Raw genomic sequence first — 20277 nt, forward strand, 5'->3', positions numbered from 1 at the left:
TGTCAGTCTGGAGTTAAGAGAAAATCCTTTCCATCTCTTTTAGTTAAGTGGCATTAGCATATGCTATAGATAGAGGTTTGGGGTTTTTTAATAGCCAAACAGAAGGTGTATATGTGTGGACAGTGTGACACTAGCAGAAATTCAGGCTCTGAGGACATGGGCCATTAAAAAGCGTAGTTTAAAGAGGCAGAAACAGGCTTTCCTCATGAGTATATTCATCTCGTGCTCTGCGAAGGGCTCTTTATCACTGTGCTGCTGCTGGGTCTTTCAGTGTAAATTACTCCCTTGAAGATGACCGTGTTTTGTGGTTTGCAGTAGGGACAGAGGTTGTTTGATGTTGACCCTTCTTCACATGGGGCTGTGACACGATCAGTAAAGTTGTTCATGGAAATCATACTGCAGAAAATCATAGTCCCAGGAGTAATGTGCAAGCCATTTAATCCATCAAAGCGCGCTATCCTCTGCAGGAGCACACACAGACCCATGCCATAATAAACCTCTGTTCTTTTTGTACAACACTGATTTTCCTGTTTCTTTCTTGCAGTACAATAAACACCTCTTCGTACACATTGGACACGCTAACCATTCTTACAGTGACCCGTTGCTTGAATCAGTGGACATTCGTCAGATTTATGACAAATTTCCTGAAAAGAAGGGCGGTCTAAAGGAACTGTTTGGGAAGGGGCCCCAAAATGCTTTCTTCCTCGTAAAATTCTGGGTGAGTAAGACATGACGTGGAGAACCTTTCTTGTTGATAAGGCTTGTGCTTAATATTTAGCACTCTTTGGGGTACTTGTGGAAATTTCTTCTGTTATTTTAAAGTGCAAAGCTGTATATCCTTCGGGTGGAACGCTGGCCCAGAGCCACTCTTGTTGCCAGCTCCACAAGAAGTCTGTGTTGCAGATGCCATGCAGAAGCAGATGCGTGCCTCCACTGTGCTTGAGGCAGCTGCTGGCAGGAGCAAACAGGTAGCGAGAGCCCTCGGTTGCAGATGGGGAACTGCCATCTAGTGGTCCCAGAAAAAACAGGGAAGCCGCAGAAGTGGAGACTGCTTTTTAGCGTTTCAAATGTTGAACTCTTGCCAAATGCAAATAGTGCAAGTATCAGTCCTGCAATCAGTCCACACTTATGCAGATAGACCAAGTAGGATTTGAACCGAGTGTGCAGTGGGATGACCATGAGCCTGGGAGAGTTCCAGGGTTTTTCTTAAACATCTTTTGGTTGCCTAGAGAACATCCGCTCTCACCTTGCCATTTTGTTAGTCAGCCATAGGGCTCTGCTCCAAAAGTTATATCTGTTCATATCAGTTGTGAGCAAGAGTGAAAAAATAATTTGAATGGAAGGCTGAGGTGTTGTATATTGATCTACTTGTGATAAATTTCATTGATACATCAGATTTTTCTTGTATTTACAAAATCTCATGTTAGCCATGCTAAAGGTTCATCCAGAAGGATCATCCAATCTCCAGGCCGGACTTTATGCTTATACTAAAGCTTTTTCTGCTCATTAATTTGTTGGGGTATTTTTTGTGGTATACTCCCTTTCACAGCAACAGTTATCATCTAAGTATTTCAAATTTGCCTTTCAAAACCTCAGTGAAAGGGGCATATTCAGGATTTAAAAAGAGGGAAGCAGTGGGAAGAGCGAACATTTGGGATAAGGAGCCTGTGGGGAAACACAGAGATGAAGGCACACAGCAGAAACAGCTATGTGAGAGGTGGGAACAGGACAAATGTAAGGGCAGAAGAAATCTGGCTGCAGAGGAATGGAGCCTGCGGGTTAAGATTCTGTGACCACCAAATACATTTCCTTGAAAAACTTGGGCTTAAACTGAGGGCCATCATCTCACCAATCCACTTTGCATAATAAATACTTGCAAAACCCACTAGCAAAATTAATCACTTGCCTATTCTGAGTTCCCACTGAGATTGATAAGCCTCAGACTCTATATTAGACGTGGAAGCAGCAGAGATCTGTGATACGGTCATTGATGCATTGTATGTTCTGCTTTTTTCTCAATCTGGAAACTGATTTTCGGGTGTGCTGAATGCTCAAAGATGTATCTAAAGGCAGTAGAGATTTTCTTTCGATCATTAAGGTCTGTGTTGTACTCATGACTTTAAAAATTCAAGTGCCACCCTTCTCTGCTTAATCTCCTACAAGCAGTGCACATTAATGCTCTTGCCTCAGTTCCCTGTAATCTGTAATGTGGGGGTGATGCCATCCCTTCACCTCAGGTGGTCACAGAGAAATCAAACTTGTGGCTCTTTATAAAGCATCAAGATAATGCCATGAAGAAAACCTTCATAAAATTAATAATTCTGTTTTCAGCCCAGGTTTTGGGTAGTGTGCAGGAAAGAGGGACTGGACCACACTGAGTAATGAAGACAAAGAAATAATGTATAGATACTCAGAGGGCGAAGGTGCAGTCCTGCAGCTGAAGGCTGTATCATGCTGCAGTTCAGCAGTCAGGACGTGCAGGCAACTTCAACATTTCCTAACCTCACTGTGCCTTCCAACATAATGGTCTTTTAATACAATTTTGTATTGTATTAACTTGGAGATTAAAAAGCATACAGTGCTAACATCCTTCCGAGTTAACATTAAAAATGTGGTGAGAATGCCTTCCTGAGCCATGACCTTAAAATAGGCCAGTGGGTTTTCTCATTGAGTGAGTGAGGTAGAGGGAAGGTTTGTTTGGGGCTAGCGAGACAATGCCGGGGGCATTGTTTGGGGCTAGCGAGAGTCACAATGAATGACTTTCTAGGAATAAACTTCACACCAGTGCCCCCCATCTAGAAACATGTATGGGAAAAACAGAAGATGGCTGTGTAATTAGTTAGTCATGAGAATTAGATCCTAAACTGTCAGTTCACTGTCCTTAATTTATTTCCTGCCAATAGGACATTTCTTCAGGAAAAAGGATGCTGTTCCCATTTTTATAGGGAGTGTTGAGAAACTGTTCTAAACAGTCATATATTACCAGTGTGAAGCTGGCAAAGGTTGCTGACAATCTTTTTGACCCTATTAATAGTTTCAAGTTTATTAATAGGAAAATACATTAATTTTTGTATTCTCATCCTTTTAAATTAAGTATCCACTTCTGAATCTGTATCCACTCTCTCTTTATCATCCTCTACCTCCTCCTACTCTGAAAGTTCAACTTCCCCCAGATTTTGTTCATGTTGTGTGGTTACTGCTTACTCAGAGCACTCTCACCCTTTATTTAACACTCTCCCCCCTTCCATTTTTTCTGTTGTCTTCTCCCATCATTATCATTTAACCATCAATAGCTTGCTCAGTGCTGTAAGCTAGTGCATCCTAGCATCAGTCTCCAGTGACAGTCCATGTTTTGGTGGAATTTGATTGTAATATGAGTGAACGAGGAACATGAATTTGTGTTGGGCGAATAAGTACAGGTGAGAAAGCACTGTAAGGAGAATCCACAAAAGAAAACGAGGGACTATGAATGAAAGAAGTTGAGGGAAATCAGAGAAGGAAAGCAGGGGGGTGTCATGGGATGTGGGAGCTTGAAAGCAAAGGTGACAATTTGATGCCAGGAGGGATGGTGAGCCTGTAAACAGATTTGAAGAGAAGTCAGCATGTCACTGGAGGTAGCACAAAGGGTATTTTGTTTTGATATTAAATCTAGTGTGGAAGGGAAAGACGGGAAGCAGGAAGACCAGAGACGAGCACTCGCATTGAGGATGACTAAGGCAGAAGGCAGCTTAGCTTGAGTAGCCAGAAAGCCTCTTGCTCCTTCCTATTTAGTTCTGCTTGAGACTCCTCAGCAGCATGGTTTTCCCTATGATAAAGTTAATAAGGTTTGGTTACAAAAAAGTGGGAGGGAAAGGTCTGAGATCTTGAAAGAAGACATTTGGCAATTGTGGAGTTGACTTTGCAAAGCATCACAGGCATGGAGTACAAAGCAAAGGGTTGCTTTGCTTTGCAGAGGTTTATTGGTTCATACAGATTGTATCTCCTGTGAAATGCAGCCTGGTGCTGGGAGTGGATGAGATTCTGGCCTCAGTCCTGGTGACACATCTGGATGTCACACTTCTGGGCCTTTTCCTACCTAACAGAGCAGGAGGTAGAGAAGGAAGAGACAGCTCCTTTTATGCCACCTCAACCAACCAGCCTTACAGCCCTGCAAACCAATTTCCTGGTCCTTGTCTTGCACCTTGAATGCAGTGACTCTTTTCTTCTGTTTATCCCAGGTAGTCAGCAGGGACCAGAGAGTTCAGACTTTTACAGTAATAGATAGAAGGAGCTTTACCTGGTATGTTGTGCCTTCAGTACAATGAGTAAATAAGGAATGACGTACTAATGATACGGCACAGGAAATTTGTGTGACAGTGATAGGAAACCGGAGATTGCAGGGATATAAAATGAAAATAAAAATAAATGTTATTAAATAAATGTAAAAGTTATTTCCTAGAACACTGATGAGGAATTCAGACAAGGCTGCAGAATACCTGTAGATGAAACCTTTCCCTGGGTGCAGGCTGAGTGCACAATTCTGCTTCTGTCGCCTTAGTCATTAGCAAAATAAGCCCAGTCTATGTAAAACAATCAGGTATGGCTCATGCCATCTAATCTTAATCTGAGTAAGGTCAACGTACCTGTTCGTTAGTTTGTACTTAAACTGTTTTTGTGACTTGAGAAAAGCCCCGAAGTTTTCTGGTCTCTGAAGTTCTTATTAGCCTATCTAAAAGCTAAGTCAACACATGTTGCCTCTACTGGTTTCTTTCATTGGTTGAAGTTCTACTCATACTGATATCTAATACTATCCCCACTGATTACTCACTACTATTCTTAATTTATCTCATACTAAATAATACATTTAGTCCTCCTGAAAGGTCAAGCTAAATGATAGATTACAACTCCAGCTTTACCCCAAAATGTCTGTCTGGAACATTATTGCTGGCCTTGCCGCCTTGGCCCGCAGTGCTGATTGCCCAGGGCTCTGCCTGCCCTGGCCCTCCACCTCTCTCACCGGAGGTTGGTGGTACGTCTGTCCCGCTCGCACCGCCGCCCTTTGGAATCCGGTATCTCTCAGCCCCATCTCCGATAAACACCTTTATTTTGGCTCTGCTGCTGTTATCTCATAATATTGACTCCATTGACTCCAGCAAGGCAATTGCTCTCGGCAGGCACAACTCCGTGGCTCCCTTTATGCCCCCCCCAGCTTTGCTCTCTCTAACGTGCCCCTGTCTAGCGCTAGTTCAGCCAGCAAACACTTTTCACTGCTAGGAGCATCTTTAACTTTAATGCAGCAGCGCGTATCTGGCCACTGCAGCCTGGACTGAATTATTCTGCTTTAGTTGGTTATTTCTCTCTCGTGTTTTACCTCAACCCCCAAGAGCAAATTCTAAGGCAGGGATTCTCTTTTTGCATAATTTTTCTGTGTAACCTACGGTATGGTGCAGTGGGTCCATGCCTCTCTTGGGATCCTTCATGCTGGTGTAAGCACACCTTGCAATAATGTTTCTGTGGATTTTGTGCCTCTGACACTGCCAAACGCTCTGTGCCAAGCCTGAGCTCTGACTTCTGCAGCCACAGGAACAGATATGGGAAGCAAATATATCTGAAAGGAGTTTTCTAACTAGTGACACAGGAAAGAAACAGCTGAGATGAATTAATATTGGGCTGTTGGGCTTTCTGCTGATCTGATCCACTGGCTTAATTTTAAATGTTCACAGTAGCTTGAACTGTTCTTCAAACTGAGGAAAGCTTAGTCAGAGCTCAGTGCAACTCTGAAATAAAGACCCAAACTCATCTGAAGATGCATGGATGATATTAATTGATGTTTAAAATGAATGCCTCTATTTGCAGGAATCTGCAATGCAAACTAGGAGTTTTAGAAAGTAATGCATATTATAATTAGGGCAAGCTTTTAAAGATGCTTTGAAGTCCTAAACATTTTTGAAATTCAAATGTGGGATGGAAATAAAGGAATCTACACAATAAAGGGGCATTAAATTATGTCCCCCAAAATTTCACTGTTTTATAGATGTAAATATATGCCATAATTAGTGGTAAGTAACATGAGGAGGGTGGTTAAGTTTATTCCTATTCTTATTCAAAACAGCTGTGGCATGAAAAATAATGCTCCTTCTCTTTGTGATACACTGGAACAAACAATTTACCCATGTAATCAGTGTTCAGAAATGGCTTGCGCCTGTGGTCTCCTCCCACCCCCTCCTGAATTTATCCCCATGTGCCTCCAGCCGTCTTAAAAGGTGCAGAGATTCTTTGTGCCCTTCATTCACACACACACAATTGTGGCTACTGCCTTTTTTTTTTTTTTATTCTATTTTTACATGTAATTTATATTGCACAATCTAGAGTCTCGGATTTCCCTCCACGCATGCAGACACACATGCACACTCGCCAGCTTTGACTGGCAAATGATCTGCAGCTCACGAACGGGAGCCGTAATGTGAATGGGTCTACGGCCAGCATGCAAATGTATGCAAAACAAATTAGATATGGAAGCAAGCAGCCATCCATTTTCTTTTCCCCATCACAACCCTCTCGGCGCAGGGAGCTCACACGGTGCTGTGGAGGACCCCTTTGCAAATCCACGCAAGGGCAGTCGCGCTCGGGGCTGGCCGCAGGGTGGAAGGGGCCGAGCAGCCGGGGGAGCGCTTGGCCGGTCCCTCCCAGGCCCAAGCATGTGGCAGACCTGGACGCCGTTCCTCAGCCGCGGTGTAACGCGCGGTGAAACGTGCCAACGACCCAGATGCTCCCGTTGGAAAAAATTGCTTCACAATTTGGAATCTCTGCTCTTTGATCACTCTTTGGAGAGGAGGAGGGGAGGCGTGATGCGGTCATATGAGTAACACACCTCCCTGCAGTCAGCAGTTGTTAAAACCTATATGTTGTTAATAAGTGACCTTATGTGCTTAACGTTAACTACTGAATGCCAGTGTAAATTGTTCTGGCCCTCCCCAAATCCTGCTGTTTCCAGTAGGTGCTGTTTTCCTTCTACTCAGCAGGAAGGATTTAGACTCTTCTCAGCAATTTTTGCTGGAGTTGCTTTTTTGTTAGCCAAAGCTGTTATTATTACACAAACACTCTACCCTCTGCCCCCCGCCTTTAACACAGAGCCTGAGAGCTCTTCTGAAGTGAATGTGAAGACTTTTATTTATTTTTACTCTTTATTTTGGTTGCAGCCAGCTCTGTTTTGATGCTTGCTCTGGCACACTGGCAGAGGCTTCTCCGTGCAGCATGTTGGACACTTGGTGCTCTTAATATGTAACATTTTCAGTGCTACCCATTGACAAACTATGCTTTATGAATAAGTTAATCATGCTCTTACAAAACCACTGTAGATAGGGTGTCAGAAAGCTGAGTGCCTCTCCCGCCTCCACATGCGTTCAGCTAATATAAATCTCAGCTCTTAGAAATAAATCAAAATCGGAGTTTTACTCTTGAAAGTTAAAAAAAAATATATATTCCATTTGTGGCTTTAAGTTGTTGAGATTTTTTTTCCTAAATTGTATTGATCTTGCATTTTAAAATTCAGTGAGAAAATGGACTCTCATGCATCACATGTGATCCTACCATAATATTTTAAATGCCATAATATTTGAAAACATGCCAATATATTTGAAATCACCATTCAAAAGGTTATTTATCTGTATATGCTACAGTAGTGCTCACCAGCCCTAATTCCTGGAGCCATGGGTCAGAACATCGTTACATGAGAAGCTGTACAGAAGGCAAAGCTGGTTTACAGCCCAGGAGGACTTGCAATCTGAGTCTGAAATGCAAGAGAACAGCTAGAGACAGAGCACCGGGGAAATAATGAGACGACCTGGTTGCAGCATAAGAGGTTGCAAGCACAGTGCTCGAGAAGCTTGACTCTTGTCACATTTTTCACAGGGGTCATTGAAGGAGGAAATTGTAAGGAGAGGGTTAATTGAGGTTAATAAGATAAATTCCTATATTTGAATTTTGCTATTATTATATTTATCTAGACTTGCTTCTTCTGTAATATAGGCAGTGAACCTCACTAAGTAATGTCTGCCTCTGGACAATAAGCCTACTTGAACTAAAGCATCCCTGTTAGTTAGATATTTAGCTTGGTTAAAAGAGACCCCAAGTAATGGTGATTTTAGCACATTTAAAAATTATGCCAGCATTTCATTGCCATCAGGCTTACCAGCTTCTGCCTTGTTTCTCATTTAGCTTTTGCATAGCTTTAGCTTTCTGTCTTTTAATGTCCTTTTTTTCAAGATCTAATCTATCAGAAGACTCTTCCCCATGTAGCAACTTGTAGGCTATGACAAAGTTGTGGAAAAACTTCCCTTGGAAAAAGTAAGTAGATGGAGTTTCATTAGTCATTCACTACAAAGGATGTTTTCCAGACCTGAAATCATTCTTGTAACTCTTTTCTGAACACTTTCCAATTTTCCAACATCCTTTCTAAAATGTAGACAAAAAACTGGAATCAATATTGTAGTAAGGAGCCTGCTAAAACTGAATACCGGGGTAACACATCACCTTATTCCTGCTCAAAGCTACATCTACAACTCTCATAGCCACAGCAGTGCCCATTTTTAGAAGAGACTTTTTTTTTTTTTTGTAGTCTCATAACCTTTTGACAGGGAAAAAAACCTACAAAACTGAATTTTAATTGTGACCCGCTTTTGTCAGTTCAAGAAATACAATTTTGCTTTAAGATGCATGTGTTTAGAAGAACCCCTTACTATGTAAGCCATAACAATTCAATCAGCAAGGCCTTCACCATCATCTTTTAACCAAAGTTTTATATTTTACCAACAGTGAAAGTCTTTGCTCCTTTTCTAAAGGTATTCAGTATGGACCAAAGCTTTCAACGCCTGGTTCAGGATATTTCCTTGACATGACAATGCAATGATTCGCATCCTTGCAAGGATACACACACCTCCCTGGTGTTCATGTACTCGGCCTCTAGTGAAGGAGTTCAAACCCAGACTGAGGGGGAAGATTTGGTTTAGTCTGTGAGAACAGACAAAATTCTTCCATTATTAAAAGAGGCTTTGGTGAAGTTTTCATTTAAGAGTATTTACTGTTGCCAACGCTCACAATTTTTACGTTGGTGTTACACTTTTTGGAAGAGTCTTAAAGCTTCAGCTCTCAGCAGTCTGTAATTAGTTGAACATGAAAACTGTTGTATAAAAGGAAAATTCTGTCCTTCCTTGAGAACACCTTTACTGTGTGCTAGACTCAAAAAAAAAAAAAAGAAGAGCAAATGAACCAAATAAAGATAATTCATGTCTATATTATCATCTTGGGACTTCTGCAACGTCATGATCGCATTAGCGTAAATCGTGACATTTGAGTGATAATTTCAAGTGTTCCTCATTCAAACACCAGGGCCCCAGCCTGTATTTTTTGTGTACACAGGACTCCTAATGATTTCAGTAAGAGTTGGAAGAACTGTGGGAGTGATCAGCAGGGTGCCAGATGGCCACATGTGTTACTTTTCCAGGTTAAATGTCAGCATGTAAATATAACAATTAGATTTTTTTTTTCTAGTGGGCTTCAAAATCAGACAGCAACAGATAAAAAATTATTTTTCTTTAACTCTATAAACACTTGTTATTGCAGCTTGAAGTGTAAGGTTTATGCAGTTGACTCTTTCGACAACGTGAAATTGTGAGGAGAATTTTAGTGATGATTTCTTAAATATTTTGCCCATATCTAAAAGGAAACAAGAAAATGTTTTGATAGTAAAATTGTAATTGTGGTATCAGCAGAAATAACCACAAGAGAATTATTATTTATTATTGTTATTCTTTACAACAATGCAACTGTTTTATCAGAAATCCCTATTCTTCAGAAATTCTGGTGGAGCAGCTGTGGCCTGGCTGATGGCTGCTATAGTTTGTCGTGTTTAGATGTTTGGCATGTTTCGATTGCAAGCCAGCTGTGATGGCAAATTGCTTATTTACTATTAGCTCAGAACAATTCCTTACAGCTCGCTAGGAAGACACTGCTTTCGATGTACATTAAACATTAACTGCTGACCTCATGCAAAACATGTGCAAGAAACAAGGTGTAATAGCGATAGGATTTCTTTCTCTTATGCAAAAGACGTGACTATAGGGCTGTTTGTGTTACTGTGTGTAAACCTCAGGAGACTTCACCACCGATTAATTTACCAAAGCCAGACTGAAGTCATCTTAGACCCATGTCTTCTCTGTACCACAAACTAGCTCAGTATGTGCTATTATCAGCATATTGCCTCCGAATGTTGTACCACAAATAAGGACTGTAGACACTAAATAGAATTAATGAGTCGTTGCTTAGTTAAAAATTAAATAGCAGTTACAAATGACCTGAACTATAGTGAAGGCAGGATTACAAATGTTCCACACTAACTAGTGAAGAAACATACCTGCAACCTGAGTTTTTAAAAAATCTCAAGGTAGACACAAAGGTGTCTGTCAAAATTTTTGTGTTATGCTTCTCTATTAGCAATAAAACCAAGCAGAGCTGGACTTGCAAGCGAGACGGCTGCAAAAGTGCATTTCCCTGCTAAAATGCTTGTCTCAGAGTAAGTTAGAAATTCAGGCGATTCTTAGATGTTATGCTGCAGTAGCTGATCACCTATTTCCACATAAAAAGAAAACCCTGCCCACTCTCTCCTTGGGCACCAAAGATGTCAGCAGAGCTAATGCCTGAATCAACAAATCCAGCTGTGGATATCCCTAGACTCTGCCTGCATCCATATTAGTGCTCTTTTAAATTGAGGGCTTTTGAAAATGGATTCATGATGACAAAGAGCACAGTGGCAGAACAGCTTCAGTGCTGCTGGAGGCCTGGGAAGGCCGGATTCAGCATGTGACCTGTGCTGTTGCTTTGTAGCCAAATTAATCATGCTGTGCACAGGGCTTGGATTTGGATATAAATAATTAAAGGTAGCACTGTTCCTCACTTGATCCTGCAAGTCTGAATCTCTGTTGCTAGATATCAAAGGCAGCTGGATAGTTATACAGGCTGCAGAGAAATACCGAAAGAAATGAAATACTTCCAGTAATATTTTATCGGTGTGGTAGGCATGGCTCAGCACGCATGCTGCTCACGTGAAGCCTGTGAGTTGTGTCATACGGCTCCGTGAAGTCAAGTATTTTGCTGAATCGGGGCCATATGGCTTGACAGAGCCTTATCAGAGATCAATTCCCGTGTTGTGCAGCTGTCTCCCTTTGCCATGAGGATTTCACTGCTTTAAGAAAGGAAAATGAGAAAGTGAACTATGGCCCCACAGGAGCCAGGTCGCTCGGTTGAACTCAAGGCCACAGGGCAGGTTCCCTCCAGAGGAGTCAGCTCTGGAGCCAGCTCCTCGCAGGTGATCATTCCCTTTGCTCCAGGGACTTCATCAGCTCTCTGCCAGCCAAGAACATCACCTGTAGCCCAGAGAAATACCGGGTTGTCTCTCGCTGTCTGAAGTTTGAAGAAATGCTCGCTTTGCTAAGGTTTTTACTGCAACAATTAGGCAGGTACTTTCCTGACAGCCTTTTTCCACTATCACTGTTGTCACTAGAAAACTCCTCCCTCTCTCCCTTATTTCTGAAAAGAACGGTGAGCTAATTACAGCTTATGCTACAGACATTGTCAAATGAAAAATAAAATCTTCAACATCTATTACTTTTCCTCAACAGGCTGACTTAAACTGCAACATTCAAGATGATACAGGAGCGTTTTATGGAGTCACTAGTCAATACGAGAGCTCAGAAAACATGACAATCACCTGTTCCACCAAAGTCTGCTCATTTGGAAAGCAAGTAGTAGAAAAAGTAGAGGTGGGTGTTGTGATGGGATGTGTGGGATGATTCTCTGATCTCCTTTCCTTTTACTTAAGCTTTTCTCTCCTTTGTCTTGACTTTGCTCTTATCTGGCTTTCCCCTCCTTCCTCTAATCCTTCCTGAAACAGTACTTTCCCTCCCAGCAGTGTTTGGGTTCATCTTAAATTGCGGTGTGAATGGCGACACTACAGTTACCTGTTGCTTTGGAGCCCCTGCTCCACCCTGCCTGTGGCACCCTTCGGCGGGGAACCTGCAGCTGACATCAGTGCTGCAGAAAAGAGCTGAAGCAAAAATGCTTTTGCTCCTGTTTCAAAAGACTTGGCCAGCCACGCAGCCTATCTGGAACCATACTGCAGTGACGAGCCACCCCCTATCATCTAGATTTGTAAATCATTTTAAAGCCATGGATGGCGTGCCATGTTTCATCTACACCCATGCTTATTTTATCATACTTTACGCACAGAAAGGCATGCTTTCCTGTCACCAGCAGGTTTTGAATACAAAGTTGCATATTTTCTTAACGTGCCAGGGCTTTTACTAAGTTTTTACCTTTTCTAAGTACAGACCTGTATGGTGTGGTCAGGTAGCTAGTTGATTTAATGTACAATGGTACTGCAGCTATTAAACCCGTCTTCTGTGTACTAAGCCCCACACCCACATTTGTTATCTGCAATACAGTTTTTGTACAGGAATTTTAGCCTAGAGGTGCAGGTTGAGCTTTTATAGATGTCCTGGTCACTGTTCATGTCCTTATACTAAATTCATTTGCTGTGCATGGTGACCATAAAAGAGTTTTCCATCATTTCCATTATTCCAAGCTTAGAGAAAGCCAAAAAAAAACCCACAAGCCACTGAGTAGCTCATCTGAGCAATTGCTGGCTGAACAGCTGGAGACCAAGAGTCGCAGCCTGACCCCCTTCTGCCCTCGGTGAGGCCCTGCAATCTGTATCAGTCTGGTTTTCTTCCGACTGTAGTCTTACATCTTCCTGCAATTCATAAATTATCCATTAAATCATGCAATAATATAGCTATGTATATAGGTGTTACGTGTTAATATATAAGCTTATTTTTACTGTTCCCTTTGCAGACAGTTGCCCTGAAACTACTATAAAAGCATCTTATCCACAAAGTTTTCTGTTTAATTAATTTTTACTTGACTTGGACTTACCTTTGTGGAATGCTCATCTGTTCAGTTTTTTAATTCACAGGTTAGAGAACAAGTAGTGATATTATAACTTAATAATTAAGAGTCCTTGAATTTTTAGCAAGACACTGCATAGCTCAGGTGGGGAGTCAGCCACTAGGCGTGTGTCTGAGAGCCACTTTCTCTCTTGTCTACACAAAGAAACAAAAACCCGCCAGATTTAGTATTCACTGTGTTGCTATTTCTGAATTATCTTATTCTAAATGATATATATATTTTTTTTTAGACTGAATATGCAAGGTTTGAGAATGGCCGATTTGTGTACAGAATAAATCGCTCTCCAATGTGTGAATACATGATCAACTTCATACACAAGCTGAAGCATTTACCAGAGAAATACATGATGAACAGCGTGTTGGAAAATTTTACAATTTTATTGGTATGGACTCACTTTTTATTTTTTCCATTTCTAAGATACTCTCAGGCTTTGTATGGCTTGCTTAACTTGTAATATTTAGAACCAGTTTCTGAATCCCTTAGTCATGTTGCTTACTAAACAACTCATCCAATTGACTTCAGAGTAATACTCTTGGAATTGTGCACTATAGACGCTAAGGATGAAAAGGCTAAGCTGGCTGAGGACCTGACCAGACAGCTTTGTAACTTGCCAAAAATTCAGCTTACTTCTCTCTTTTTTTTCATACAAGTCTCTATTTGGTGTTTGTAGAGAGCCCGAGGCAGTGACTTTGAACCATCCCGTCGATTCATCTGATGTGTTCTTACTGAGATGTCAGTTCTAACACTGCATCCGTCGGTGGTGTTAATTAGTTCTTGGGCCAGGAAGGCCCGCAGTGGCGGGTACACCCGAGAGGTGATCTAAAGCCTGAAGAACGGGCCGCGCAGCGGCCTTTAAGCCAGGGTCATCCAGGGACCCAGCTCGCTCCCACCGCGGCTTTGGGGTGGCACCTCAGCCAAGCACTGGGAGCCACGCGCCGCCGCCGGGCTGGCCTGGGGAAGGGGCAGGGCTGGGCACAGGGCCGCGCGCCCCCCGCTCGGCTGCCTTTTGGCGAGCGGCCACGGGGTGACACGGGCGCGCTGGCTCCCCCTTCGCTGGCCTGGGGCTCAGGCCGAGGGAGGCTGAGCCGAGACCTCGCGACGGCGGCCCACGGTCAGGCAGGCGGGGTGGGATGAACCTCCCGTGCCCTCGGCTGGGAGCGACACCCAGAGCACAGTGCGTGAGCACCGTCACAGGGATCAGCTCAGGCTGCCAAAGAGGGAGCAAGAGGATTCAACATTTCAAAGCGACACAGCTAAAGACCGTCTAAATGAAGCCAGTTGTTTCTTGTTTTGGCCCCGGCGTTTCCACATTTGTAATACATTATCTGCCTCTTCCTTCCCCTCACACAGGTTGTAACAAACAGGGACACACAAGAAACCCTGCTCTGCATGGCTTGTGTATTTGAAGTGTCGAACAGCGAACATGGAGCACAGCATCATATCTACAGGCTTGTAAAGGACTGAGCAGTTATTTATATATACACTTCATTTCACTTCTTTATCAAAACACAGACTGTAAACCTCAACACTAAGTGGCAGTGCCTCTGGCCCAACTTTCACCCACATTTTTCTAAATCCTGTTTTAGTGAAGTCATTTTTAATGTGTTCATATATAATTGTAGCTGTGAAATTCTGGTACAGTTGTAAAAATTGTTTCTAAAACTTAAGTGTTCTTCAAATTTGTAAACCACAGTTCTTTGGGAAGACTGTATTTAAGAACCTAACGCCTCTGTCTGTGGAGGCCTATTTTTAATTCTGATAGAAAAATGTATGACAGAGCATTTGCCATGGGGAAAAACTGACAGCGTTTGTAAGAATTTATTTTGGGTTTTTTTCCAACATGAAATACTTGTTTTACAATGCAAGTGAAATTGAAATGAATCTTTAGCTATAACTGTAAATGAGTACACAAAGTTAATAATCTTTATAGAATTATCTTTGTAACTAATTAGGGTGGAAGATATGGACGAATGTAATTCACTAAATTATTTTTTAAAATGAAACATTTTTCTGTTTGAAGCCAAATGAAAAATATAGCCTTAAGAAATGCCTGATAGAAACAGACAGGTCCTAAAATTAGGCAAATTTTGTATTTTTTTCTCAACGCTAAAACTAATCTTCTAATCCATTAAACTTTCAAACAGGTATTGCAGAGAAAGAAAACATCATCCCTTATCCCTAACATATCTAGTGTATTTTAAAAGAGTATAAAGTTGTATTGTACTAATATGAAAATTTGATTATTTAATGAAAAAGATGGCTCATTTTGCAATAAGTAGGTAAATACTGAAGATTTAGACTTGCATTATATGTAGTCTTGTGTGTGCAGTTATATTTTATATGGACAACTATGTTTTCTAATAAGTTGAGTGAAAAACTTGCAACTCTGAAATTAACAGATGAATGGAAACAACCGACATTGCAACAGCACCGAGTAATTTGTAAACTGAAAGCAAAACACTAATGTGTTTGAAAGAAGAATACGTACACCTCTGAAAGGATCAACAGCTTTAATATCTATGAGACACTAGAAAATCACAACCAACATCAGGCTAAGAAGATTGGAAAGTGGAGAACTTTTTTCTCCATTTCCTCTTGATCATGGTGCTCTTACACCTCTCCCAGTTGTCTCTCCAGTTCTGACTGGCGAAGACCTAATAGGAAACAAACACATACGTACCACGTGGGGTCTGATGTCCTTTTGCATCCGGATGTGGTAGCATTCATCCTTCTGATATATTCAGGGAAGACTCCAGGAAGTGAAGTACAGCTGGAGATATTTTAATACTGTAAGGATTCGAACCATGGATGTGGGTGTGAATGACTGTCTGAGGTACGCACACGTGAGAGAAGTAGTCTCATTCCTCCTGGCTACACCAGCGAGTGTTGCTCCATTTCTTTTCTCCTGCTGCACACCCAGCGCCGCCCCTCCGCTGCCCGAGCAGCAGTTGTTCCGGCAGGTGCTGGGCCAGCAGCGGGTTCTCATGCGAAACATTTGTCTGAAAGGCTGAGGGCTGCCCGGCCGAGCACAACCCACCTTAAAGATCAGTCATGAGGTACCGGCAAAGAGTGTTCTTGGGAAGGTCTTTTGCAGTCCTGAATCGAAGAAGTGAACGTTTAGCCGGTCCCTCCTCCCTGCCCTTTACCGATATGCGCCCGTGCACCATTTAAGTCTAGCATTTACTCCCAGACACAGGGCTGTAGTCTTCAAAAAAGCCAGTTGCCTTTTTTTTATATATATTTCTCCATAGTACTTTCTGTTAGAATTGCCCATTGTTGAATTAGCTAGACTAAAATATAGCCTAGACGAGGTAGCAGGTGGCTGTACGTCTGCGTCAGAGCACGCTCGTACTTCACACTGGTGAGGGCTCGGGTTAGAGGACGATACAAACATCACCGAGGGGGAGGGCAACTGCTTAAATCCCTTAGCCTGCCTCTGATCGAACGCCAGGAGGTGGATGATTGCTGTGATGTCTAGCTGTTACCTGCTTGTGGATATTAGGGCTGATGATCTTTCGGTTTATATTCCATGAACTGAACAGAGAATTATGTCCATGGTAAGGTCTCTTTTAACACTCATTTTTAACACTAACAATCACATCAGGAAAAGCACTGCATTGTAACAGCCTAACGGTAGCCCTTTATTCTAAGCACTTGGTGTTACAAGTCAAAAACTACTTTTTTGTTTTATTCTAAAGTTGTCTTTTATTTAGGGTTTGGATTGTGGTTTTTGGTGATTTTTTTTTTTTTTTTTAATAACAAGCAAACTCTTTGAGGCATATAAAGTATGTAAGTCAATTTGCAAAACCAGGTACAGATTTTTTAATAGAGTTTGGCACACTACTTATGCCATAACTATAGGGTATAAAAAGTCACAATGTTTATTGGTGTTCACATATGTAATATTAGGGAAACTACTTCCATCGTCTTTTCTTTACACTTCTGTAAATGATCCATACCCTGTGTATGTTAATTCTTAAAAGCCTTAATCCTTCAACTGTTCAGTGTGGGGTGTGTAGTCCAACAGGCTGCCTGTAAACTGTGAGCTCTTTTGTAAGCTGGAAGAATTTATCTTGTTACTGTTACTTTTTTGTAGGAACCTTTTAATTGAGAGCTGCCAAAGCATTACAATATGCAGTGCCTTAGCATTATATTGGAAGTACCTTTAGCCTCTTAACGTAAATTTTATATATTGTTTTATTAATTGGTTCCATTTTTTAAAATATCTGCATTTTTTCCCACAGAAATGCTCTTTGACTGCTTGGTCTAAACCAACCTTCTGTACCAGTCAGTCCCATTACTACGCAGTTAAATGCCTATACCAAAAGGAAAGGTTACAGATTCTTAGTTCTCCGTGAAAAGTGAATTGTATTAATAAATGCTGCCTTTTTAAATTTCATGACCAAATAATTAATTGTGACTCTTCTGCACTCTAGCATGAAAGTGCCTTTGGTTTGAGATTCCAGCTTAGAAAAGTGCTGCCATAATAATGACAATTTGTAGAGAGACCAAAAATATTTAGTTATCACCGTAATGCCTTTGGTTTATCGGAATAAGTTGAATCTACAGGCCTCCATTCACAAAAGAGCACCATTTATGGCAAAGTAATTTTGCTAACGATCAACCTGCTGAAGAATAATCTACTGTTTGCCATTTCTGACAGCGTTGCAAACCAGCAACTGATTTGTCTGTGATATAAAAATGATTCACATTTATATCCTCTTCATCCAGTCGTGCATCTGCATAACGAGAGATCCATACACTGCAGAATTTCAGACAGTGGACAAATGTGACTTTACTGTTCTCCTCTAATAATATTTTGGTATCTGTGAAGATTTTTTGTTTAGACAGAAGATTTTGTTTACAAAGTTGTGCATGCTGAAAGTCAGATGCATAAAACAAGATGAAAATGGAGAACAGAGAATAGCTAGGGTAAATGCAATTGTGTGGTTTTAAGCATTGAAATGTTGAGTGTGAGCGCTGTGGATGAAGGTGCTGTTAGAGAAACTCTGGCCAGCACGATTCAAAACACAGGGTTGTTTTGTTTTGTTTTTCTCCCAGATGATGTCGTGGAAAACAAAAAAAAAAAAAAGCTCCTCTTAATAATGTGTCTGTATTTGATACCTTCTGTGAACGGGGGCCATACTGTACACTACAACTAAAATTGATGGGAAGAGGAGCAAGATTTAAGACAACCATGTTAGAAAGAACAAATATCAGCAAAACCAAAAGCTGTCAGAGGGATTATATAGTTGTGAATACAATTTTAACTTGATTTTTAAAGTATTTGATGAAAACTAAGATTAACTTTTTATATATAGAAATATTGTGACACTGTGTGGTAAATATTGTGATAATTCAAGTTCCCTGTCTCTAAAATATTATTTTTATTATTCCTTCAAGGTCTAAATCTCACTTACCTCTATAAGACAAGTAATCCTGTTGAACTCAATGAGACTGAGGTAGGGCAAAGACACTTTCGCCCCACAAGCAGAGCATGTATTTTCAGTTATTACCAAACGTTTGAGCTGTACTAGTCAATATTTGTAATTAACTACGCTTCTGTCTCATTAAAATAAGCATAATGGTACCATTTGGGGCTGTTAAAAATTACTACTAACAAATGTAGTTTTACTTACTTGAATTCCAAAACCATTTTCTTTAGGTACTGCACCACTGTTTTGAAGGAATTGCAGATCTAATGCCTGTTTCTCACTTTCCCATTCTACCGCAGCTACAGCTCATTAAGTTTGTCAGTAGCTTCTTCCGTTAAAACCTCCACGGTATAGGCTATTTGAAATAATGAAGGGTGTACATTAATGTTGAATGTAAGTAACTGGCCAGTCCAAGGCAGATACAACATTTGACGTACTAATCCATATCTATTTATTTTTCCACTGCAAGTCCTAGGGCGTACTTGCTTTTTGAAGCAGTTCCCCTTCGAGTTCTCTCGGATCACATAATCAGTCACACTGAGAAACCTTTTGTCTGCCCTTTACTTGACCCATACTGGTAACTTACCCAGTCACACAGCAGATGCGTATAAGAGTGTCCAGTTTTTGTACTTTTCTCAGGATGATCTCTTTTCCCCCTTTTATCTTTCATAATGAGATGTTTAGCGCCCTAAAAAAGATTGAGGCTGGATAAGTCAAAGTACAAGAAACACTTTGGACATCTTTCATCTTTTAACTTTTCAGGTCATTCTTTCTGAGATCATGTAATTAGTTTTAGTATGTAAATTAAATCTTAAATGCACTCAGTTGACTAAAAGGAGATGGATCCCTGTTACCTCCTTACAGAATATGTGTTTTTTGTTTTTGTTTTGTTTTGTTTTATGGGCCTCTGATTCAGGCTCATGACTGCAGACAAAAAATACAATATGTGCCTGAAAAAAAAAAAAAAAGACAAAAGAATTTTATAACATTGAAAACCTGAATAGCCTTTAATTCTTCAGTACATTTTATGTAAAACAGGTTGGGTTTTTGTTTTGTTTTGGGGTTTTTTTGCCATGTGCATTTGTTCACATTTGTAAATGACTTAATGGAATTCTCACTTTATGTTTATTTGTGTAATGTGTATAAAATGGGTTTGTGACTTAAGCATATTCATATATGGTCAGTGGTTACTTTAATATTGTACTGCTGCTGGTAACTTTTGATGTAGAACTTGCCTTTTGATGATAAAGTACCTCTAGGTTAGACAGTGAGGGAAGGCTCTTTGAAAAAAGTGAATGTTCTCCGATGTTTTCTTAACATATTTGCAGAAGATTTCAAAAGGAGTTTCAGTCAAACCTCTTGGCAGTACAGTATTCTTGTATTTGTTATTGTCTGTGTGTAGGTACTGGTACCTTTTTTTGTTTAAAATGTTTTAAGTGTTGGCTTTAAAGTGAATTTATCTTTAGTATGATAGTAATATGAAAATTATAGGTTTTGTGTGCAGAGAATTTTTTTATAAAGTGCTTTGTAAAAAAAAAATATGTATTCTAGCTTTCGCGGTACATATGTGTGATAACTTTAATATCCATGACAGTTAAGTGCAATTATTTCATCACTCTAAAAATGCTATTTTTGTGTCGGTTACTGCAGGTGTTTTCATGTCTTTGCAAAGTGACACATTTTGATGCCTTCTTGATAAAGTGGTAGAATTTTTGTAGCTTTCTAGAAACTTTGTATTCATACAGTATCAATTGAAAATAAAGAAAATGACAGTGTTTTGTGCATTTATCTGCATCTCTTACATCAGTCTCTTTTTAATGTTGGGTGCAACGTTCAGAAGTAT

The 20277-nt window shown here is 40.7% G+C and overlaps 1 protein-coding gene across 8 annotated transcripts in view; it reads left to right on the forward strand.

Moving 5' to 3' along the window:
• Positions 1–20222, forward strand: part of TEAD1 (TEA domain transcription factor 1) — a 162336-nt gene extending 142114 nt beyond the window's left edge. For all 8 annotated transcript variants that reach the window (XM_033006797.2, XM_033006799.2, XM_033006798.2 and 5 more), the window contains 4 exons: positions 545–718; positions 11655–11795; positions 13229–13381; positions 14350–20222. In XM_033006797.2, coding sequence (XP_032862688.1) covers positions 545–718; positions 11655–11795; positions 13229–13381; positions 14350–14463 — 582 coding nt within the window. In that variant the 3' untranslated portion in view covers positions 14464–20222. The remainder of the gene's footprint in view (positions 1–544; positions 719–11654; positions 11796–13228; positions 13382–14349) is intronic.
• The last annotated feature ends 55 nt before the right edge of the window (positions 20223–20277 follow it).

The sequence above is a fragment of the Tyto alba genome, unplaced genomic scaffold (genome assembly GCF_018691265.1).
Source record: "Tyto alba isolate M040663 unplaced genomic scaffold, T.alba_DEE_v4.0 Super-Scaffold_8, whole genome shotgun sequence".
Taxonomy (NCBI): domain Eukaryota; kingdom Metazoa; phylum Chordata; class Aves; order Strigiformes; family Tytonidae; genus Tyto; species Tyto alba.